The 24,299-nt window shown below is 36.1% G+C and overlaps 2 protein-coding genes across 3 annotated transcripts; one reads left to right on the top strand and one right to left on the bottom strand.

Annotated features, from left to right (window-relative positions):
• Positions 1–1,128: 1,128 nt before the first annotated feature.
• On the bottom strand, positions 1,129–14,760 carry LOC113782721 (phospho-N-acetylmuramoyl-pentapeptide-transferase homolog). Of its 2 annotated transcripts, none has more exons than XM_027328628.1 (8): positions 14,330–14,760; positions 14,096–14,176; positions 5,787–6,013; positions 4,489–4,933; positions 4,341–4,405; positions 3,743–3,936; positions 2,438–2,646; positions 1,129–1,659 (listed from the first exon to the last, which is right to left on the bottom strand). In XM_027328628.1, exons 1-8 carry the CDS (start codon positions 14,486–14,488, stop codon positions 1,477–1,479), a joined length of 1,563 nt encoding a protein of 520 aa, XP_027184429.1. In that variant the 5' UTR covers positions 14,489–14,760; the 3' UTR covers positions 1,129–1,476. The 2 variants fall into 2 exon arrangements, with proteins under 2 accessions (XP_027184429.1, XP_027184430.1); XM_027328629.1 differs by having other exon boundaries at positions 14,096–14,173.
• A 6,661-nt stretch (positions 14,761–21,421) lies between these two features.
• LOC113782417 (zinc finger MYM-type protein 1-like) lies at positions 21,422–23,701 on the top strand. Its single transcript, XM_027328310.1, has one exon. It carries the CDS (start codon positions 21,422–21,424, stop codon positions 23,699–23,701), a length of 2,280 nt encoding a protein of 759 aa, XP_027184111.1.
• Positions 23,702–24,299: the final 598 nt, after the last annotated feature.

Genomic DNA, 24,299 nt, shown 5'->3' with positions numbered 1-24,299 from the left:
TCTCCTTTGTATATATATAAATTATACGCCAAAATTTTTGTAAAACAACAGAAACTAGCATGAAACCAATGGAAAGTAGCAAATTTAACGGCAAAAGTTTGGAGACAACAAAGGAAATACACCTTCGTAAAATGGATCAGAGATAATAGGAACCACAACGCAAGCAAAATTCCTCCATTCTTCGCGTTCTTATGCAAATCAATCAAGCTTATTCATGAATCTGTTTGTATGTCAAAGGATCATGCCTTTTGTGTGATTAGTGGTTAAAAAAAAAACTTGCTCTCCATTATTCTAATCAACTCTTCTCCATAATATTTTTGTTGAAAAAGTTTACTTTATTAATCCAGTATCTCTCGTGAAATCAACAGCCATAAGAATTTTGGATAAAAGAAGGAAAAAAAAAAAACAACTCGGCCGTATATATGGCGGACTATGGATTAAGTGTTTTGAGTATTTTGGAGACCAAGCACAAGTTTTATATGGACTTGCTCTGTAATCTGTTTTTACGATAGATACTCAAACGTTATAGTACTATTCATATACCATTTAGAGTACAACTGGAATTACAATTTGGAGATGATGATGATTAAAATAGGTCACGTAATTGATTGACACAAGATGGCGACATGGTAGATAATTCTGTGGAGGACAGAGAAGGATTTGGAGATGCAGGATTTAAGGCGATATAGATTTGAAGCAATACTATACCGCTTCAAATCTTATATCCCCAAATTCCTCTATCCCTTTCTATCCCCTCAAGAATTTGCTGTAGAAACCCCAAATTTTCTTTTCCTTTCGGGACAACAAAGGAAGTTCACCTTCGTAAAATGGACCGTAGAACCAGAACCAAAGCAAAATTCCTCCATTCTTCACATTCTCGTGCAAATCAATCAAGCTTTTGATTATTCATGAATCTGTTTGTATGTCAAAGGATTATGCTTTTTGTGTGATTAGTGGTAGAAAAAAAAACTCTCTCCATTATTCTAAACAACTCCTCCCAAAGAATTCACCATCATATTCTGTTGAAAAAATTTGCTTTATTAACCCAGTATCTCTTGTGAAATCGAGCGTCATAAGAATGTTGGATAAAATAAGGAAATAAACTAAAAACTAATTCAATGACTAGAATTATGCAATTCGAATAATTTAATGGTTGTATAGAGTTTTTGCACTTTAGTCTTTAGTACGTATGATAATCTGAGCCAAGAGTGCACTCATCCGTATCCGACTTTCTGGAAAAAGACAAGCATAGACATTAATGCCACACACACTCCTAGTGTCTTCATTCAGAATGTTTAACATCTACCTAAATCCCTTGGGACAGTAATGGCACGTTTAAAAAATTGTAGGAACTCAAATTAGGCGCCTTCAAAGAATTTGAGGTAGCAACTAGCAAGTCCAACCAAACACGAAAATGAAAGAGAAACCTGACAGCAGCCAAATGAACTTGAGGAGATGACTGAAAGCTTCATCAACTTATGCTGAAATGAGACCAATGTATCCAGCCAAAAAGACCAGCACAGCTGAAATAACATATGCACCAGCAACTATTATTGGTTCTTTTATTCCACAGAGTTCTAGGTGATGATGAAGTGGTGCCATCCGAAACAAACGGTAGCCAGTTCCCCGCCAGTGCTTGCTGGTCTTGAAGAAAGAAACCTAAGACACAAGAACAGCTACTCATCCAGAAAAAGAAAATTGCACACCAAAAATCATAGGTCTAGCATGGTAGGACAAAATTCTAACCACACAATAATTATAAGAATGCTGTGACTGTATCCAAGAACTACTAGATGAAATTTATGTGCATGAAGATGCCAGCTAGGGAAATGATATGTACAAGTTACCTGACGTAATTGATGTCATCCTAAGCATAACCAATATGCAAATCCAAATTATGCACCGGGCACAAAAAATAATGCAACATAAGTACCAAAATCCTTAAGGCACAGAATATTAAAAAAACTGGACAAAAAAGAAGAAACAAAGAAAACAGGGAAAAAATTGCACCAAAAAAGGGAAAAAAGTGAACAAGAAAGAAAACTAAGATAAAAGATTCCAAATATCATCTCCTAGATGTGTAGACATAATAATGATGACAAATATAAACAATCGACAGGACATTAGGCATGTTAGGTCCGCAGCCCTCCATCTCAAAAGGAAATCAGAAGCAGCAACACAACACGACAGCATTGAAGAACTGAAACAATTCATAAAAAAGTTATTATAAGAATCCATATTCCATTACACCTCAGTAAATCTGCATGCACACTGTATTACAAACAAAAGCATCAAGTGCAAATCACAAATAGAATTTGTGTACACCAGGATGCAAGGAACTTTCTCAAGTCATGTAGGAAAATACATGGAACTCATCTACCATTTTCTTGAAAATCTGTTTAAGAAGATCAGTTTCCATGGGATAGAGATATTGTACCTGCATTATAACTGACAAAACCTCAAGGAAAAAAATTCCTGATGAAATGAATAAGGGAAAGAACATTCCTGTACAGGCAGCCATGGCAGCAAGGGCTCCACCCAAGGCCAAGGCTCCAGTGTTGCCCATAAATATAGATGCTTTGTACCGATTGTGAAAAAGAAAACCCACACAGGCACCAGCCATTGAGGCTCCAAACACAGCAAGATCTGATTTAAAGTTCAAGAATTAGCACAAAACAAAGATTCCAAAGCCAAATGTTGAAAAAGTACAATTTTACAAACAATATAAGTTTTTTTTTCCCAGTCCTTGTTTTTAGCAATAACAAATCCTAGTAGGGGCATAATCAAGCTGAGTCAAGCCCGAATATTTGTATGTTCGAGTTAGACTCACCTTAAAAATTCCCTACTTGAGCTCGAGCTCGACTCACGAATTATTCGAGCTTGAACTCAAGCCACATCAAGCCTCTACAGCTTCCATTAAAATCAATTTCATACCACCATCTGCCCAAACTGATACCAAAATGAATTCAAGCCATATCCATGCTTTTGTCGTGGCCAAAACAAGCACATATACAAATGCTACCACAAAGTCTTGCAGTTCTTTACCAATAAAATATCAGATAAAATAAAACCCATCCATAAGACTATGAACAACAAAACAAACGAATTTGACAAAAAGGGTATATAAGATATCATCAACCAAACTACAGCAAAAAACTTGAGTTGGATTTCAAACTCAGAACAAAAGTTTGAAGCTTCAATCTGGTAGTATTCATCAATCAGCAATATGCCTACTTTGACTCTAGCACTTTTATTACAATGAATTTCATACCACCATTTGCCCAAATTGATGCCAAAAATGAATTCAAGTCGTATCCATGTTTTTGTCTTTGCCAAAACAAAAGTATATATGAGAACGCTACCACAAATTCTTGCAGTTCTTTACCAATAAAATATCACATAAAATAAAACCCACCCTTAAGACTATGAACAGTCTCCGAGCCTAGATACCAATAAGATAAGTTTCACACGCCTCTGAGCCTAGATTTTAGAGCTTGAGCTCGAATTGAATTGCTAATTCAGCGGCTCGAGCTTGAATTTAAGGTTAATAAATCGAGTTGAGGCAAGTTTTTTTTTTTTTTTTGTCAAATTGAGCACTGCACTAGCCATGAGCTCAGTTTGCTTGCAGTACTAATTCCTACTACACACCCTAATTGATATTTCACTTTTAGTAAAATACTGAAACAAAAATAGCCAAGAATCTAAATCTTACAGCAGTAAGTTCAATAGTTTACATACTAACCAGCACATATTGGAAGAACAGCAATTGACATCCCAGTGAAAGCCAATGCAGCAGTCCCACCAGCCAATCCATCAAGACCATCTGTGAAATTTACTCCATTCGCCATTGAAACAAAGCAAAATGCAGTTAAAAATGGATAAAAATTTCCAAGGCACAGAAGACCAAGTGGAGCTGGCATTGGAACCAGCATTTTCCTGTGAAAAATTTCAAATAGACAATGACATAAGTAGTGGATGAGGGATGCTCCTCATGTATATGTTTAGTTAGAGTTCAAAAAATTCTAATCAAACCATCCGCATGCCGCAAATCAACCTAAAAGCTCATATCTGCAACTATTAAATCTTAATGGTACCATTCGTTATAAGATATAAGGATGATATTCTTTTCCTGTGATGACAAATTTCAGCACCAAAATAAAGAAAAGCCAAAAAAGCAAAAAAGATTCAAGTTCCAACCAAGAAAAATTAAAGCCAAAAAGAAAACAAAAAAAATGACAAACAAAAGGAGCAGCAGACATCCTCTTGAAAATTTCATTGGAAGAATAGAAGTGTGGTTACCATCAAAAAATGTTGATCAAGTTAGTTACAAGAAGGTATACATGCTGTAGGGTGATGATATATCCGCGGTATAGAGCCAACATAAGAAGCATGTTGTTGCAGCTATCTGTTAATCACCATAACATTTTTGTGTTATACAAAGCAAATAAATCCTATAGAAGCAGAAGCAAGGAATGAAAGGAAACTCACCTCCAACAAAATTCTCATCTTTGCAGATAAACCATTATTGTTATTTTTGAGACTCAATAGATCATCAACGAGTCCAATGGCTGCAAACACTAGAGTAACAGCCGCTGCTCCAGAAACTTCAATAGAAGAAAAGCCAACTATAACTTCTGCAACTATTATACCAATTGGAATGAAATATAAGCCACCCATAGTAGGGGTTCCGCTTTTATAAGAGTGTCGAGCTGGACCGTTCCTAATTATAGATAGAAGCTTCAAACTACGAAGCAACGGAACACATATATATCCTACAAAACACACCATAGCTATGGATATTGCAAAAGGCCGTATCAAATAAAAAGGTGGTAAGGGCAATCTAACAATTCGCCATGCACACCAGTCCACAAGTGAAAACATGGCTATCAAGAAAGCCAGAATTCCAAAATTATTCAGAATCCCATATATAGACCTGCAATGAGAAAGTTCCAATCAACTCAACCATAAGAGGAATAGAATTGTTAAAAAGGACAACATGACTATTAATTGAACAAGTGTGGGAGTGTCTGCATGTTTGTATGTTGTGTGTGTGTGTGTGTGTGTGTGAGAGAGAGAGAGAGAGAGCAACTGAGTAGATATCAAGTAGATATTTCTTTCACTTAAGAATTATTCAACTAAGATCTTGTGCTTTTGTGATACAGTTCATGACCCATAAATTGACATACTACAACTAGGTTAATAACTAACGAAGCGAAGAACATAGACTGAGAGGTTAGTTAATGAGGAAGATACACCAAACTTGTAAATGTCGTACTAGCAAAATTTTAAGACTTAATTACTTCAATTTGAGTATGAGATGATCTAGCACATATTCCCACACCCCCTTCCTCCCCTCCCCCCCTCCATGGGACCCTAGTTTGATAATCAAGTATGTGACATGAATTCCTCATTCTCTTCCTGAGTGTAAACACACAATTCCTTCATATTACTTGGAAAAAAAGATGAATAACTGAAGGATAAGCATCACGCTAACATGCGACAAAAGTAAGCAACGGTAATGGCATATTAAGTTAAATCTACTATACTTTATGTATATCTGTTCTTATGCAAGTAATATGACCACGATATAAACTAAGCAAGAGAAACCTAAAGACAGAGAAAATGGATAGCATTACATGATAGTGAGTCCATGTAAAAGAAATGAACTGCGCATCGATTATCAAAGTCTATATTCATTTTAAACATTAAAAAAAAGGTGGTATCAACTTCTTAAGACACACTAACTGCTCAAGTGACTCAGTTGTCAGTCAACCAAGTGTACTGACTTTCTTTTCTTCTGTGCCCTGCCAAGTGTTGCAAATCGATGAGCTGCCAGAGTGACAGAGTCATCAGTGGGATGGAAGTGCTCTTTCCTGGTAGGCAAATCGACGTCAGTTATTGGCTGTAAGATCATTTCACTATCACTATCTTCCCCTTCACTTGATGAGAATGCATATTCAACAGGCCCGTCAGTATCTGCCCAGTCATGGAATGAAGAAACGTCGAATGAACCCTAGTTAAGGTGCAACAAAGTTTCTCAGACAAATACTTTATTATAGCAGCTTGACAGTGCTGTTGATGATAGAGAATCACGTGACTATCAGAAAATACTGTTTAAGTAACACAACAAAGTGTAGTAATCAATGAAAACTAAGAATAATTACCAAGATGCCAGTAGAACAGCAAGACTAAAAGTTTATTTAAAATTTTCAGTTCCATAAATAAAATTCAATTAAAAAGAGTATAAGTATGTGTTCCACCACCATTACTATTTATCTCCTGGCCCAATTGATTTAGCATACCAAACAAAATCTTGTTTTGTTTCTTAAACCAAAAAGACCATCAGAAATGCATCTAATAACTGTTTAAACTTAAATTTACAGCCAAGCTCCCTAATACAATCATATGGTAGTTAAGCTAAAACTGTAGATATGCTTCTACTGAAAAAATGTATAGTAGTAGATAGAAAACCAATTGAACATGAACTAATGGCTGCCAGCCATTGGTAATTTACTTACAGACAAAATAGCAACCTGCTACCCAGACTTCTGACTGGAACCAATTTGGCAAACTTGAAATCAATATTTGCCTATTGCCAGTACAAAGCTTTTCAAATTGTATCTTTTTAACCCAATAAAATGATTACAGCCCAAAAAGCAAAATGCAACCCATTTTGCTGAGTTATTTGTTGAAGTCACCTTTGATATCAGTTGCATGATGAAAGATTTGAAAATTTTTCAGTTAAGGATTTAAACAAGAAAAAGACAAGTAAACTCACCCAAAAAAACATTCAAAAGTAATTTACTGGGACATTCCTTGTTAATTGGACAAAGGACAAATCTAAACCTTTTTCCAGATTCAATTTGTCCAAAGTTTAAGTAGTAACTGCCCTTCACTCTTTTGCAACAATGACTACCACACGACCTTATTGGATACTTCATACTCGTAATTATTGGATGCGTCTGCATTCTACTATCCTGTCCTTTCTTTTCCGTGTGCTGATTGAACCCAAATATATCCTATCCTGGCTTCATCACAAAGTGAATATGTTGCAGTTTTTTTCTCAATAATTGTAAATAGAAAAATCAGAGGGGGCTATATTGCAAATTCTGTAAATTCCAAGATTAGTTACAACTAGCTTGGTTGACATGGAGTTAGTTAGCTGAATTGTAAACGTTGAGTTAGGTAGCTACAGTGTTGTATTAATAAGCAATTAGAAGCAGAAGGAAAGCAGGCTTAATTCTCAATCAATTCTCTGTATTTTTTCTTCTATAATGTTCCCCGTCATCAATAAAATTATTGATGTCATTTTTCCACAGTTTTCTTCAAGTAGTATTCTTCAATTCTATTACTGCTCCTAGAAAATTAGTGCAATTATAGAGATCTTCTACTTTCTGCAACACTGGTATCAGAACCTGGTTTCTAAACAACTATGGCGGAAGGTACCAGATCTCAAGATTCAAGGAAATTCGAGGAAAATGAGCAGAATATGTTGAGAAAACAGCCGGAACAATTTGAAAAGGAGATGATGTCTTTAAGGTCATTAGTCTTACAGATGCATTCTCAAAGGAATTCGCCTGAGATAAATTCTCCCAGAGAGCAGCAATCCAATCAAAATGGAAGTTGTCAAGCACCAACAAGATTTTCAGGTTTTCATGGGGTGGCTTTACAAGTGTGAACAGTTCTTTGATATAGATGACACTCCAGTTCATGCCAAGGTGAAGATGGTGGCCATGCACCTTGAGGGAAAAGACCCTGCAATGGCACCAGGTTTATATGCGAACCAGGATTACCAGAGAACTGCCACAGTTGGAAGAGTATATCAAGGAATTGTCAGCAAGATTCGATGATTACTTATATCATGATCCCATAGGGGAACTCGAGAGCTTGAAGCAGAAAGGATCTGTGCAAGAGTATCAGGAGAACTTTGAGGACTTAACTCCCTGAAGATTATGCCATAAGCTGTTTCCTGAGCGGGTTGAAGGAGGAGATGCAATTGGCAGTAAGGATGTTCACACCCGAGACATTGAGACATGCAAGGAAATTGGTTAGGTTGGAGGAAGCCAAATTTCTGCAAGCTCAAAAAGGAAAAATTGTCTCAACAACTTTCATTCATGCTTCAAATCACTTCTCCTATATGGGTGCTTCTAGTAGTCAGAATTCAAGATTATTGCCCAACTCTCCACCTTCAACATCTTATAATGCTCATGATTCTGCCAACACGAAAAATGTCAAGAGGTTTAGTGCAAAAATGAATAGGGCAAAGGGCTCGTGTTTCTGGTGTGATGAGAAATTTGAGCAGGGTCACAGATGCAAGAAACAATGAGCGTGTTAGGATAACCATGATTTGGAAAAACATTATTTGCTTACATCACAAACACAATTTCCAACACACTTTTTTATTTTTCCAATCACCTTTTTATCTTACATACATCACATCACAAAAAGTGCTACGGTACTTATTCCCAATAAATATTTCAAATAATCTCCTATACAAACACACTCAATAGCTTTTTAGATAGGAAGTATGTGATGAATATGAAGAAGAGCCAGTGGAAGAAGAAGAAGAAGATCACGAGATAAATGGGGAGGAATTGGGAGAATTTGCACACATATCAGTGAATGCCATGACCACTTTGGCTGTTCCAAAGTTCAGCACTATGAGAGTCACTGGTCATGTGGGTAGGAAAGCCATCAATATCTTTATTGATTGTGGTAGTTTCCACAACTTTGTGCACCCAAAAGTTCTAGGGCCAAAAACCTCAGCTGCCATTAAACTATTGTGCACATCAACTTTTGACCATAACACAATTTTTTGTCACAAATCATCACTCAAATAACTGATAAGCACACTCTTGGCCATTTTGCCAATTTTTGCTCTTAATGTACCAAAATAATCAAAGCACGTGTCAAAATGCAAGGATATTTTTGTCCACCACTAAATCGACCCACTTTGTGATAGCCATCTCTTTTCTTGATTGAGGAAGCATTGATCCCCTTTCATCTTTTCCTTGCTTATGGACGTCCTTCTCCTTATTTCTCTTCTCCTTCATTATGACCCAATTGTTGTTCTTTGTGAGACAAGTTTGGCCTCAAGATGGGTATGGAGATGAATTTCTCATTGTTTTAATTGATTGTATTTCTCCTGCATTTAGTTTGTCCTTTGAAGTTTACTCTCCAGTTATTAATTATGCTGAAAAGTATATCTTTCATATATTTCATTGATCTATTTATACAAGTAACCAGGTTAAATGGTCAGCCATGTACAGCTGTATATAGTCTGTAATTACAGACTATATACAGCTGTATTCTTAGACTAATTACATAGCTGTATTCTTAGACTAATTACAGCTAATTCCTACCAACTTCTCCTCCTCTCCGACCTAGTTGCTATTCTTGAAAGGGATTTTTAATGAGACAACTTCGGCCTCAAAATGGATAAGAAAATGCTTCTCTAATTGTCTTGATTGCTTTTTCCCCTACATTGAATTGTCATGTGGAGTTTACTTATCAGTTTTCCTGGAATGTTCTTGGGGGATTATGATTGACTTTTTCATCAGAAAAATTCTTTGATTTGATCCTGAGTTGAAGCAAGTTGAGTTGGACATTACACTGGTTTCTTGACTCACTGAGTTGAATGACCTCCAAGCGAGTTACCACTAGTTCTAGAGTCTTAGTCTTGCATGCAGTTGTTCTTGGAAAGGCCATAGAAGACCCAGTGATGACTTCTTCAAGTTGACTCCTACCATGATTGCACTTGGACCCCATCCAAAACTCCTGAAGAATTTCAGTGAAATTCAGACATATGGGTTTTTTCTTTCGAGTTATTGTTTCAGTTTTCATTAGTTCCCTCCTAAACACTGATGTTTCTGATATCAGATTGGTTTTGTTAGTCCTTTTCCTTATTCTTTTTTATTTTATTCATGCTTCTTCTTGTCATATATTCCAAATTGGATTCTTATGTTCCAACTTTTTTTTCTTTGGAATAAAACATTATGCTTGTTTTTTCTTAATTTGTGGGAATAATTCTGTTCTACAACTGATATATCACAAAAAAGTGAGTTAGTTGTGGAAATACCGATTATAGCTCACCATGGCCAACCAGTATGTTTAAAAAACATCAATATCCTAGCGATTTAACAACTGTTCGGATTATTTTGTAGATTAAGAGCCAAAATAGACAAAATGGCAAATGGTGTGTTAATTAGTTAGTTGAGTGACTGGTTTGTGACGAAAAATTGTTTGATGGTCAAAAATTGACCCGGCCAATAGTTTAATGGCTGTTGAGGCTTTTTGCCCAAAGTTGTACAAAAATTGAGCATAAAGACTGTGGAAGTGGCTCCTTTGATAGTAGAGGTGGCTAATGGTAATAGACTCACCACCACAGAATTGTGTCCTAATTTTTCTTGGCAAATGCATAGCCGACATTTTGAAGATCAAATGATCATATTACCAGTGGGAGGTTGTGAAGTTAGTCTTGGGCATACAGTGGTTGTGTACATTGGGAAATGCTAATTGGGATTTCAAGCAGCAAAAGATGGAATTCTTGCATGGTGGAAGGAAGGTAGTGCTGAGGGGAACGAAGCAGCAATATGTGCAGATGGCTAACACGAGGAAAATGCAGAAAGTGCTGACCAAACCAGGACAGGTAGCACCTGCTCAATTATGCTTAATATCTTCTTTTATTGATTCCAGTATGGCTTCTTTATCTGCTATGACTGGCAATGAGCAAGATTCTTATCTTGATCATACTGCTGAATTGGATTAATTGTTCATTAATTATGGTGATTTGTTTACCGAACCCACTGAGTTACCCCCTAGTAGACAACATGATTACAGAATCACCTTAAATCCAGGAGCACAACCTATTAATGTTAGACCCTACAGGTATCCTGTGTTTCAGAAAGGTGAAATTGTGAGATTGGTATCTGAGATGTTGCAATCTGGAATCATCAGATGTAGCAATAGCTCTTTTTCCACCCATCTGGTGCTGGTCAAGAAAAAAGATGGGACATCCTATGATGTGCATTTGACTATAGGGAATTAAATAAAGCCACAGTGAAAGATAATTTCCTATTCCTCTTATTGAAGAACAGTTGGATGAGCTTTTTGGTGCTAAATTTTTCAGTAAATTGGATTTGTGATCAGAGTACCATCAGATTAAGATGTGGCCAGAAGATGTTCCCAAAACACCATTTAGAAGATGGTCACTATGAATTTTTAGTAATGCCATTTGGCCTTACTAATGCTCCTTCCACTTTCCAAAGTTTGATGAATGATGTATTCAGATCATTTTTGAGGAAAAATTTCTCTTGGTATTCTTTGATGACATTTTGATCTATAGCACTTCTTGGGATCAACACATGAAGCACTTGAATTTGGTTTTTGGGGTATTGAGGCAGCATGGTTTGAAACTTAAGCAGAGTAAATGTGCCTTTGGGTTGACTCAAATAGACTATGTTGGCCATATCATTTCTACTAAGGGGGTAAGAAATCATCCTCAGAAGATCTTGGCAGCCCAAAATTGGCCACTTCCTGCTGATATCAAGGAACTCAGAGGATTCCTGGGTTTGACAGGATATTACTGGAGATTCATTAAAGATTATGGTAAACTTGCTAAGCCATGCAATGAGTTATTAAAAAAGGATGGTTTTCTGTGGACTGAGCAGGCTGCTCAGATATTCCAATTGCTGGAAAATATCATGGTTTCAACTCCTATGCTTGCTCTGCCTGATTTTTCTAAGGAGTTCACAGTGGAGACTGATGCATCTAGAGGAGGAATTGGAGCTGTGTTGACTCAACAGGGAAGACCTCTGGCTTTCTTCACCAAGATGTTGTCAAAAGCCCATCAAGCTCTCTCTGTATATGAAAGGGAAATGATGGCCGTTTTGTGTGCTGTGCAGAAGTGAAGACATTATCTGTCGGGAAGGCATTTTGTTAGCAAGACAGATCACTAGAGCATTAAGTATATGATGGAGCAGAGCTTGCATACTCCATTACAACAGAAATGGATGACAAAATTGTTGGTGTTTGACTATGAGCTGCAGTACAGAAAAGGGGCAGAGAATGTAGTTGCTTATGCTCTTACAAGAAGACCTTCTGAGACAGGAATCCTTTCTTCCTAGTCTCTCACTGACAAGGTTTTACTGGATGAAATTAGGAACAGTTGAAGTTCAGATCCCTTATTACAGTCTTTGATTAGCAAGTCTTACATCAGAATTCTCACATGTTTCTTCTCAATATACTTGGAATAACCAACAACTCAGGAGGAAGGGAAGGCTGGTAGTGGGAGCTGACAATCATCTCAGGACAAGCTCACTCAGTTGTGGCATGATGGTCCTATTGGAGGTCATTCTGGAGTCTATGTCACTTACAAAAAGCTCAAGGATGTGGTGTATTGGAAACACACGAAAACAGATATTGCTTCCTATTTGGCTGCCTGTCATTTTTGTCAGAGACATCAACCAGACAATGCAGCATATCCTGGACTACTGCAGCCTTTTCCTATACCTCAGAGAATCTGGACTGACATCTCTATGGATTTCATTGAGGATCTACCTAGTTCTCACAGGAAACAGGCTATCTTGGTTGTAGGTGACAGACTTAGCAAATATGCCCACTTTGTAGCCTTGTCACATCCCTATACAGCACATACAGTGGCTCAATGCTTCATGGATCAGATCTAAAGGTTACATGGGTTACCTCAATCTATTGTTAGTGACAAAGATGCCATCTTCATGAGTCATTTTTGGACGGAACTCTTTAAACTGTTCCAAGTACAATTGAACATATGTACTGCTTATCATCCTCAATCTGATGGGCAAATTGAGGTTGTTAACAGGCATTTGGAATGATACTTGAGGTGTATGTGCAGTGAGTTACCTAAGAAGTGGGTGCTGTGGTTATCTCTTGCAGAATATTGGTATAATACCAATTTCCATACTCCAGCAAAGATGACTCCTTATGAAATAGTATATGGGCAGCCTCCTCCTGTTCACATTCCTTTTCTTCCAGGAGATTCTGTTGTGAATATAGTTGACAGAAGTCCAGCAGCGAGGGAAGCAGTCATAAATAAGCTTCGACATAATTTGCATCAAGTCACGGAACAGGATGAGACAGTTGGCAAACAGGTAAAGGTCTGATAGGGAATTCAATGAAGGAGACTGGGTATAAGTGAAACTCCATCCCTACAGACAACACTCCTTGAAGGCACATTCATGTCAAAAATTAGCTCCTACATATTATGGACCTTATCAGTTAATTAGGAGAGTGAGTTTGGTAGCTTATCAACTGCAGTTACCAATTGATGCAAGAACCATTCCACCTTTCATGTATCTTTGTTAAAGAAGAAAGTATGCAACCATGCAGTTACTCCAACTATTCCTTCAACCATCACTGAGCAAGGACACCTCATGTTAGAGCCTGTTGCCATTCTGGATCAACAACTAGTTAAAAGAGGTAATTCCCCTGCTACTAAGGTGTTGGTCCAATGGAGCAATTCATTTCCAAAAGATGCAACCTCGGAGCATTGATATGATCTCAAGCAAAAATATCCACATTTCAATCCTTGAGGACAAGGACTGCTTTGAGCAGGGAGTATTCTGTTGCAGTGCTTTTCTCAATAAGTGTAAATAGAAAAATCAGCGGGGGCTATATTGCAAATTCTGTAAATTCCAAGATTAGTTACAACTAACTTGGCTGAAATGGAGTTATTTAGCAGAATTGTAAACGTCGAGTTATTTAGCTACAGTGTAGTATTAATAAGCAATTAGAATCAGAAGGAAAGCAAGCTTAATTCTTGCAATCAATTCTCTGTATTCTTTCTTCTGTAATCTTCCCCATCATCCTGCTCCTAGAAAATTAGTCCAATTATAGAGATCTTCTACATTCTGCAACAGAATATTAGTCTTACAGCATAACGATTAACACCGATCATAATTCTAAGCACTTATTACCAATTATTATCCCTTTTTTCTGGTCTCCCCCAAAATTCTTAATGAACCTGTCGTACAATACCATCAATGGAACATAGTCCTACCGAATACATCAAAGGTTCCACAGAGTAACAAAAGGGGTACAAGAAATTGATGATTACCTCATCCATAGCATTAACATGAAAAGTCTTGTGCCGCAACAGAAACCCATGTCGCCTAGCTCCTGACCCAACACCAACCTGCTAATGGCACCAAAGAACACCAAGAAATTAAGGGCTGAAACACAAGACAAAGTTAAACCAAATCGCCACAAACAATCCACAACTTAAGTCCACCAAGTACCCGGGCATCAGAACAAAATTGAGCAGGCCACGTTTGTGTAAATGGTTGATTACCTTGAGATAAGCATAAGATTTAAGCCCGTTAAAAGTACCGGAATCAAGTGACACCCGTGCCAGCAATGCACATAAAGCAGATGAACGATAACGGAATCGGGAAATAGGAGGACTAGGGTGAAAGGTTTTGGAGATTAGTGTAGAATTATGAGATCGCATGACTAAAAGAACTCGATTTAATTCATGCAGAATCTTGATGGGTAAAGCTCATAATCATCGCGGAAGAAGACGATGCAACTATGGTATTTGTAGAAATGATCGTGAGAATGGAATTTTTGGATTATCACCACCAGTAAATATTCACTAGTCTATATAATAGTGGTTTTGAATTGGTTTCTGAGAATGTGCTGCGGGACGAAGCAGAATTTTTTAAGAGGGAATGGGAGGAGACCTGGCAGGCGGTGAACAAGTGAATGGAGTTCACAACAAAATGAACGGAGAATTTGAGAAAGGAGTCCGAGGAGCACGTGCTTCTTCGAATGAAGTGCATGAGGGGAAATTTTAATTTGTAGGATTTAGCGCATTTTTTTATACGAACAATTTCAGGAACGGTTAATTACAATTAATTTCCTTAAGGTATACCTCATTTCTAACTTTACCTCCTAACCTTTAATTTTGCTCATTTAACTTCTTATAGGACAAAATTACCCTTTCATTATTTTAACTTTTCATTTACCTTGTTTCCTCTCTTTTATTTCTCTCTCTTTCTTCTTTCTTTCATTCTTCCCAATAGAAAACTCCATCTTAACGAAAATTTTTATTTTAAATTTGTAATTGCATTCTGAGTGAAATTTTAAAAGGCATCAAAAACTAATTTTGATTTTTTGTATGATGCCATGTGTCACAAATTTCAATTGATGACTATTAATCAGGTCACAATTTCATCTTATGATATTTTCTTGAGAATAAAATGAGAAATTAGAAAGGAAAGAGGAAAAACCAAAATTGAAAGAATTGAAAGGCTAAAAAAATTGTATTTTAGGAAAGTGATTTGAATATTTTTTTAATCATTTAAGGAGAAGATAGATCTCTGCAATTCCTCATTTTTAATTTCAATCATTAAGATGAGCATTTTTATGGGAAAGATGAAGAATTAAAAAAAGAAGAAAGAGACAAAGAAAATAAAAGAGCACAAAGGGAGAAAGGAAATAAAAATAAAAGAGAAAAATAAGAGTTTAGAATAATAGAGGGATAATTTTGTCCAATGGGGGATAAAGTGAGACAAAAAATGGTTATGAGATAAAATGAGAAATGAGGTATACTTTAAGGGGATTAATTGTGATTAACCATTTCAGAAACCTCTTTATCAACGTTTTGAAATTCAGTTTGAACCGCTTGATCGAATCGATTGAATCATTGACTAGATAATTGTTTAGGCTAGGCTGAGGTAGAAAGCCAATTGAATAAAAAAAAAACTGTTTTATTTTGTAAGAGTCAATTGAGCCATTCGATTAGACTAATGAACTAAGGAACTGAGGAACGGTTTCCTCTAAATTGTTCAATTCGTGATTTCAATTAGAAAACAGCCAGCTCCACCCTTCTGATACACACGATGCAACTACCGATTACACTTCTAACTAGTGTGAATACCCGTGCTACACACGGTGCTAACATTGTGACGACTAGAAAATTAGCTCATATTTTCTTAAAAATTTCCTTTTATTTTAAATCAATTACTTTATAATAGCTTTGCTACTCATTTACTCCCTCAATAGTTGGAATAAAGAATAGAATTAAGAGTTTCCTCTTTACTTTCATCGTTAGGGTAAATTAGGGTTTTCGCGTATTTTGACCGTGTGATCACTTGGTCAGGTATGTGTACTAAATTTGGTGGTTAAGAGTAAGTTATAGATAAGAAAAAGTGTGTGATTAAAAGTGATAATAATAAGTTAGTGAACTATAAGTAAAAATACAAGTACGTACGAGTCAAGGAAAATAGGCTTGAATCGACGTGCACCGTTTGCAAACGAGTGAGTACACAATTTGAACATTACTTTATTACCTTAATCTCCTTACTTTTATTTCAGTAAAATCAGCCCAAAATATCCCTCAAGTCAGCCGAAAATTTTGACCAAAAGAAAAAAAAAATTGAGATCTAATCCTAAAGCGACACTTGGCGGAAATCAAAATTAACTTTGACCAAACAAATTCCTGTCTTCTTATCATTCTTTTAGCTTCATTTCTTCTCCATTTCTGACTTGTTGACCGAGCTTGAGGAGAGAAAAAAACACAAGAGAGAAAAGTTCAACTTTTACCTTGAATCCATCTCGTTTGAGTGAAATCTCAAAATCTAAACCGATTAAACTTATCTTGTGGTGTTTGGCAAGTTTTGTGTGGAAAAATTTTTGGAAGAAAGGGGTTAGGTTTTCACCCACAAGCAGCTTTGTAAGGTATTATGGTTTCCTTTCCTTTTCTTGTACTTAGTCATGTTAAAATTTGGAAATAAGCTTATGTTCATGGTTTTCTATGGTTAATTAGTTAGTTTTGAATAATATGGTGGAATGTTTAGCTAGGGTTTGAAAATTTCAGTTGTGATTATTGTTGTTTATCTAGTATATGATGTTGATGAGCTTGGATAGGGACTTGGGGTAGTGATTCAAGACATGAATGTTAGTGTTAACCATTGAAACATCAAATTCCAGCAATTGTAGTAGAATCTGCCCTGTTTCTGCACTGTATATTTGTCCATGATAAAGGCCGAATCAGGTCTTGTTCAAAACATGAAAGTTGTAGGGAATGGAGTTAATTATCTGGTTGTAAAATTTCAGCTCAATCGGAGTATTGTAGAATGTGAAATGACTAAAATATCCCTGACTGCCAAAAGCCTATTTCGCAGGCAGCTATCTGTTTTCTCTGAGATTTTCACATTTTGACCTTGAAAACGCACGAACTGGGTATTGATCTGGGTATTGATGTCTCATAAGAATGTTGCTCTCTGTCTTAGTTTCGAAACGCCATAAATGTAACTCAATCCAATAAACTTAGCTCCAGTTGAGACCAAAAGGCCGAAAGATGTCAAACCTGTTACTTAGTTATTCTTCTTTAATACTAGTTTCTAGCTTTGATTTTGATGGTTGCATGGCTAGAATTGCCTTGTATTTGGATGACCTTGAGCCTAGTTGAAGGGCTATTGTGTTAAGATTGCTTATGTGTGAATTTGGGCTGCGTTGAGGAAAATAATGAAGCCATAAATGGCTGGAAAATAGCTAAATACAAAGGGCATGCTGCCCAAATTTTCACTCGAGAGTTAGGCGTGTGTACTCGCGACTTGAGCGAAAATTTAAGGTCGAATTGAACTTGGATTGTCTATAGTATTCGAGTCTTTTTTCGTAAAGGTATATAAGCTAAAATTTGACCGAAACTCATACCCTTGGAAAAATGAAAGTAGTGACCACTCGGAATATGTTTTTCTCGTCTTTTGGACTCAAATGCGAATTTCAAAATTTTAGTTGCTTCTTTAGCAACACCAAAAGAGCGAGCATGAATTTTCTAGAGTTTAATACGTAACATGAATCCTATCAAAATGAGTTTCATTTACTTGATCTTCTTAAAGCGAAACTCTTAAGTTTTGAACCCTAATTGATTTTAAGCTCGTAAATGATATTTTATCGCAGATTTGGACTCTAACCAAGGAGTTACACCTGAACGTGATTTTGACAAGCACTAAATCTTTGGTAAGTGCTTCCAAGTACATGATTGAACATGATACTTGATTTAAATACTTGATATTTGATTGGATTGGTCGGGCAAGGGTGTACTTTATCGCACTTGCCCTAATGTGATATGTACTTGTTTATTGTTGCAATTGACTTGATATACTTGTGCTTGACTTGGGTGCTGAGCGGCAGCATGTACCACACTTAATTCGAGTGGGAGGTGCCTCTCATTCCCGTTTCCGTACTTTTATCTTGATTCAGTCGATTGGAGATGTTATCTCATCGACTTCTTGGGGACCCAAACCCCACTGGCTAGTTAGTCGAGTCGAGCTGGCAAGGGTTTGGTCGATTAAATAACGAACCATGGGTATCTAGTGTTGTCGAGTGGAGTGTTATCTCCTCGACTAATTGATATGCTTGAGTATTACCACCAGTGTTTATTGAGGATTTTGGGCCCAGTAGGGGGTTTGGATGGTGGACGGAGATTGTAGTTAAGTGGTGCTCTATTGGATTGGTTACTTTACTTGAAAGTTGACGGAGTGTCAACTACTACTTGATCAAGCTCTGGTGAAGCAATAGGAATTTGGCTCTTGAGAGCCATCTATATCCTTACACCCTGACATGATTATTATTTATCGGGTTATTGTTTTTTTTGAAAAACTTTATACTCGTTCATTTTGAGATTGACTACTTGAAGTGTTATTGCTCACTTTTATAAATTTGTTATGCTCGCTATTTTGTTACGTTGATACTTGTACTTTTAAATAATGGTCAACTTGCTATTTGGAACCTCATTGGATTTTTAACTCATTCCACGCCATTTGCTTTCCTTACAGGGAGTACGAGCGAGACGTGAGACTGGTACGGGTTAGCATAGTCTAGTTTTTGAAAATTTTGCGATTGTACTCGCACTAGTTGTTTAATTAGGGTTGAATGTATTGAAAACTTAAATCTTTTGTTATATTTGGGATTGTATGGATGTTTGAGATAGAAATGAATGTATTTGTATGTTCCAAACTTGGGAACTGTTATTTCTTTTATTCTTGAGGTTGCACCCTATTTTCCTGATGTGAGTGAGTGAGTCCTGACGAGAGTTGGACAGGCGGTCCGCTAAACCCTAGGGTACGTCCTAGAAAGAGGTGGGGTCATCACAAATATTATTGAAAAAAAATAACTATTAGACCAACTTAGCAAGTTAAAAAACTTAAGAAGAAAGTACTCTCCTCTTTGTATAATAAAAACAATAAAAAACTTAGAGTGGCTCTTCTCCTCTTCAGTATCTCTTTAGTATCAAGAAAAAAAGTCAAAGTATTAATTTCTTTCTTCTTAGCAATCTTATTAATATTAAAAAAAAATAGAAAGATTGGAAGGGGGAGGAAGAGGGGGGAGAGAGAGCTCAATTCCTTTTTCTAGAAAATACAAATAAGAAAGAATTAAATACTTTTATTATTTTAAAATTATTTCACTTTACTGTTTATCTCCAGATTTCAATCCTAATCCCAATAACCTTAAATTAATATGATAATGTTAGACCTTTTTTTTCTTTGTAAAATCTAATTTTTTGTCTCATTCTTTCCTATTTCTTTTTCTTTTCATAGTATAAAATTAATACGTGTGAAAAAAGAAATCTGAGAAAACTCTTTTATTTTTGGATCTCTTAAAGTGAAAAGAAAGAAGAATAATCATTCTAAATTTTTTTAATTACATATATAAGGGTAAATATATTTAAAAATTTTTGACCATAGTAGTTAGATTAACGATGAAGTAAAATGCCAAGAAAATAATATTAGGAATTAAATCGATTATATCACTATAATTTAAAGGAATAAAAGTAATAATAATAGTGTAGTAATGCTATAGAATAAAAGGGTATTTTTGTCCAAAATTTCTTAATATGTTGAGTTGAATTACTTATGGAGATGAAGTGACTAAAAGATAATGTTAGGGGGTAAATTGATAATAGTGATATAGTTTGAGGGGGTAAAGTGATAATAATCCTATTTTTCTCTATACCTCCGAAACTCTCATCTTTTATCTCTACAACTACCACTAAATCTATCCGCATTACCGCAATCAAGGGCTGCCAGCTAGGTGAGGGCGGAGGGAAAGGGGGGCCAAGGGGGCGGCAATTGTTAAAAAAAAAATTTCTAAGTAAAAAAATTTTATTATTATGTTTTGCCCCCCCAAAAATTAATCAAAAAAATTCACTTTGCCCCCCGAAGGGCCCAAATAATAATATTTGAAAGTCCAAATAACAGAGAATTATTTTCTTAACGTATGAAGTGCAAAGAAAAGATAGCCAGTTAGTTAACTTGGCAATTGACTGCTACAATTCTTTTTCCTAAGTAGAAACGTCAAAGTAGAAAATAGAAACGTCAAAGGCTTGAGCTTTGAAGAACTTTCTCCTGTGAAGGCTTGAAGAAACTTTCTCCTGTGAAGACCTTCCCCCGCTGGCTAAGGATTGTACCATTGCATTTTGCATGGTCTAGCCGTCTAGGTAATTTTTCTTTTAGCATTTGCTGAACCTGTCTTCTTCTTCTTTTTTTTTTTCAGGAAGTAAAAGGCCAAAGGGGTTGTTTCATATTATTGTATCATCAGAGCAGGTTAATGAATTAGACATTGGTTGCTTAAATTGACCTTTAAATTGCAATGCCAGATAAACTAACACTAATCATCAATACCATTTCAGACTATTGTAGCTATTACCATTTACCAGGTTAGTTTGACATTGCATTTATTTAGTGAAATGTGGGTGTAAAAAGTTGGCCCGCTAGTTATTGGATGAATTGCTCGAGAGGGACTTATATTATTTTTCGTACTTGTAGCATTGAGTTTTATTGGGCAAATAACTTGGCACATTGAGTTTTAGTTTTCTGCTTGTCATTTTACTGATTTTATTTTATCATTGCTTTATTTATCATGGTTTTCTAGACAGCAGGCAGTAAGACCTCCTGAATATTTGTTCCTCTAGAATTGTCTATCTTTGTTTCTCGACATTGTGCTGAGAATTTGCTATGCAATTTAAGGAGTTTAAATTGTACATATTTATTATGGTTGGTTTCCGTTTATACTTTAAAGTAATGCTTGTTTAGACTATAGAAACTTTTACTGGCATGGATAGTTATTGATTATTTTTCGGATTACAGTAGTTGATGAGTTCAAGTAGGTGTTAGTTGTTCAAGTTCAGCCGATTTAATAACAAGCTATGAAAACTTCCTTGAGATATGTTTGAAATGAGAACTTGTTCTGCTCTAATGGAGATCTTTTATCATTTGTTTGCATTTATTATTGAATAATACTTTGTGCATGTCACTTATGTCTACTTAGGTTGCAAATGTTCTTGCTGCTTTTATTCCATCTCTATAGGCCATAATCAGCATTTCTCAATCAATTTTATTTCGATTACAGGTTGTTGTTTGTTGCAAATATAGTGGTAATGGCCAACAGGACAATTGATTCTTTTTTCAAGAAAAGACGTCTAGAACCAAGTGGAAGTGGTGAAATTCCTTGTCCTCTTCGTGATTCTTCTCCTAAGCATCAAACAAAGAAATTTTGTAGAGCTGAATCATTAGAGTTTGATATTTCATCCATAGAACGTGATCCTGGAAAGAGAAAATCCATTTGGGAATATCTAGAGCATCAAAGGGATGAGGTACGGAGAGCATATATTAAGTTTGGGCCATACCAACCTGAGCTTCCGATTGAATCAATGGTTGTTGACAAGAAGGGCCGACGTTTCCTTTTCTCTTGGTATAAATTGTTTCCAGATTGGTTGGAATTTTCTCCAACAAAGAATGCTGCCTTTTGTCTTCCTTGCTCACTTTTTTCCAAGCCAACGGACCGTTTTGGATCAATGGCCTTCACAACTAGTGGATTTAGATCATGGAAGAAGGTAAATGATGGAAAAAATTGTGCTTTTTTAAATCACATTGGAAAAGATCCTAACTCATCACACAAAGTGGCAATGCAATGCTATCATGATTTGGGAAACTCATTGCAACATCTTGACAAAATTATTGAGAAGCAAAATTCTGAGCAGGTTGCAAAAAATCGGTTGCAACTTCAAGTTTCCATAGATGCTGCAAAATGGTGTGCATTTCAAGCGGTGGCTTTTAGGGGTCATGATGAAAGTTTAGATTCTAACAATCGAGGTAATTTTATTGAGTTGATCAAGCATGTGTCTTCTTATAATGAAAAAGTGGCTGCTGTGGTTCTTGATAATGCTCCTCGAAATGCATCTTATACTTCTCCTACGATCCAAAAGGAGATATTGTCCATTTGGTCGATCAAGATACAAAAGCATATTCGAGAGGAGATTAGTGATTCAAAATTTTCTATACTTGTTGATGAGGCTCAAGATAGATCAAAAAGAGAGCAAATGGCTATTGTTCTTAGATTTGTGGACAAGCAAGGCTATATTCGAGAGAGATTTTTTGACATTGTTCATGTGCACGAAACCAATTCCTTGACTTTGAAGAAGGAGATATGTGATGTCCTTTCTCGCCATAATCTTAGTGTGCAAAACATTCGTGGCCAAGGATATGATGGAGCTAGTAACATGCGTGGAGAATGGAATGGACTGCAAGCATTATTTATTCAGGAGTGCCCCTATGCATATTATATTCACTGTTTTGCTCATCGACTGCAATTAACATTGGTAGCAACATCTCAAGAGGTAATTCCTGTGGAACAATTCTTTACAAACTTATCTCTTCTTATAAATTTAGTTTCATCTTCTTGCAAACGGGTGGACCAACTTAGAGTTGCTAGAGCTGCTAGAATTGCTGAATTGATTGCTATTGATGAACTTGAGACTGGTAGGGGTCAGAATCAGATGGGTACCTTAAAACGGCCAGGGACTACAAGATGGGGGTCTCATTTTAGTTCTATCTGTAGCTTATTCACAGAATATGAAGACATTTGCTCTGTCCTAATTGATGTTATCAATTATGGAAATACATCAACTCAAAGAAGTGAAGCTAACAGAGTTTATGATTTCATGACATCCTTTGATTTTGTTCTTGTTATGCATATGATGAGGGACATTTTAGGATTTGCACAAGTACTTTCTCAAGCTTTACAATGCAAATCTCAAGATATTTTGAATGCCCTTAAATTGGTTTCAGTAACAAAGGATCGACTTCAAAGTTACAGAGATAATGGATGGAATGAATTGTTCACCAATGTAAAGACATTTTGTGATGCACGAAATATAGAGATGCCTGATATGAATGTCATTTATAAAGCAGGTCGAGGAAGAATTCGAAAACAAAATGATCCAATTACCATGGAGCATCACTACAGGATTGATGTGTTTTTGGCAACGGTTGATTCTCAAATACTTGAAATGAAGAATAGGTTTAAGGAAGATGTAATAGAGTTGCTTATTCTTAGTTCAGCATTGCACCCCAAAGATAATTTTCAGGCTTTCAATATTGAACAAATTTGTCAACTTGCAAACAAGTTTTATTCAGCTGACTTCACAGATCAAGAGAAGTTACACTTCAGAACTCAATTAGAGCTTTTCCAGATTGAGTTTTCCTGTAATTCTCAGCTTCAAAATTTGTCATCACTTCAGGAGTTGTGCCAAGTGTTAGCGAAGACAAGAAAGTCAATGTGCTATACTCTTATTGATAGATTGATTCGTCTTATTTTGACTCTTCCTGTTTCAACAGCTACAATAGTGCGTGCATTTTCTGCTATGAAAATCATCTAGACTTGTTTGCGTTCTAGGATGGAGGAAGACTTTCTTGCCAACTCTATGATAATGTATATTGAGAAAGAAATTGGTAGAACTTTTGATGTAAATTCAATCATTGATGACTTTGATAAAATTAAAAGTCGTCGTGCACAATTTCATATGTCCCACACAGTCAAATAGATTTGTAAATATGATGATATTTTTGTATGTGTGAAGCGTATAAGTAATTTTCATTCTATATAAGGTTGTTTCTAATCTTGTGGTATATATGTTCACATTTTATTTTTTTTTTGTAAATATATTTGACTTTCATTGCTATAGACTCGCCCCCCCCAAAGTTAATTCCTAGCTCCGCCACTGGGTGAGGTAAAAAAGTAATATAAAATTCTCTAATGCTCCTTTCCTATCACTACTAGAGCCACGCCATCCCAGCAAATCCCCTACTATCATATATTGTAGGGCACAGATCACGGATCAAAAAAATAATAATGAAAAATAACTCGTATAGAAATACTCTAGCAATCCAAAATCTGTAGGTACCAACTTGGAAAAAAAGTCACATCTTTCTGTCTAACATGGCTTTTACATCCAATTCTTTATTAATTACTTTCAA

Source organism: Coffea eugenioides, chromosome 9 (genome assembly GCF_003713205.1).
Source record: "Coffea eugenioides isolate CCC68of chromosome 9, Ceug_1.0, whole genome shotgun sequence".
Lineage (NCBI taxonomy): Eukaryota > Viridiplantae > Streptophyta > Magnoliopsida > Gentianales > Rubiaceae > Coffea > Coffea eugenioides.
This window is presented reverse-complemented; position numbering and strand designations above follow the sequence as displayed.

Excerpts from the sequence above, each read along its gene's own strand:
- LOC113782721 (XM_027328628.1), bottom strand. The coding sequence starts at position 14,488 with ATGCGATCTCATAATTCTACACTAATCTCCAAAACCTTTCACCCTAGT. Across the intron at positions 14,177-14,329 it reads AATCTTATGCTTATCTCAAG|CAGGTTGGTGTTGGGTCAGG; the intron begins GTAATCAACCAT and ends TGGTGCCATTAG. Across the intron at positions 6,014-14,095 it reads ATGTTAATGCTATGGATGAG|GGTTCATTCGACGTTTCTTC; the intron begins GTAATCATCAAT and ends CACCTTAACTAG.
- LOC113782417 (XM_027328310.1), top strand. The coding sequence starts at position 21,422 with ATGGCCAACAGGACAATTGATTCTTTTTTCAAGAAAAGACGTCTAGAA.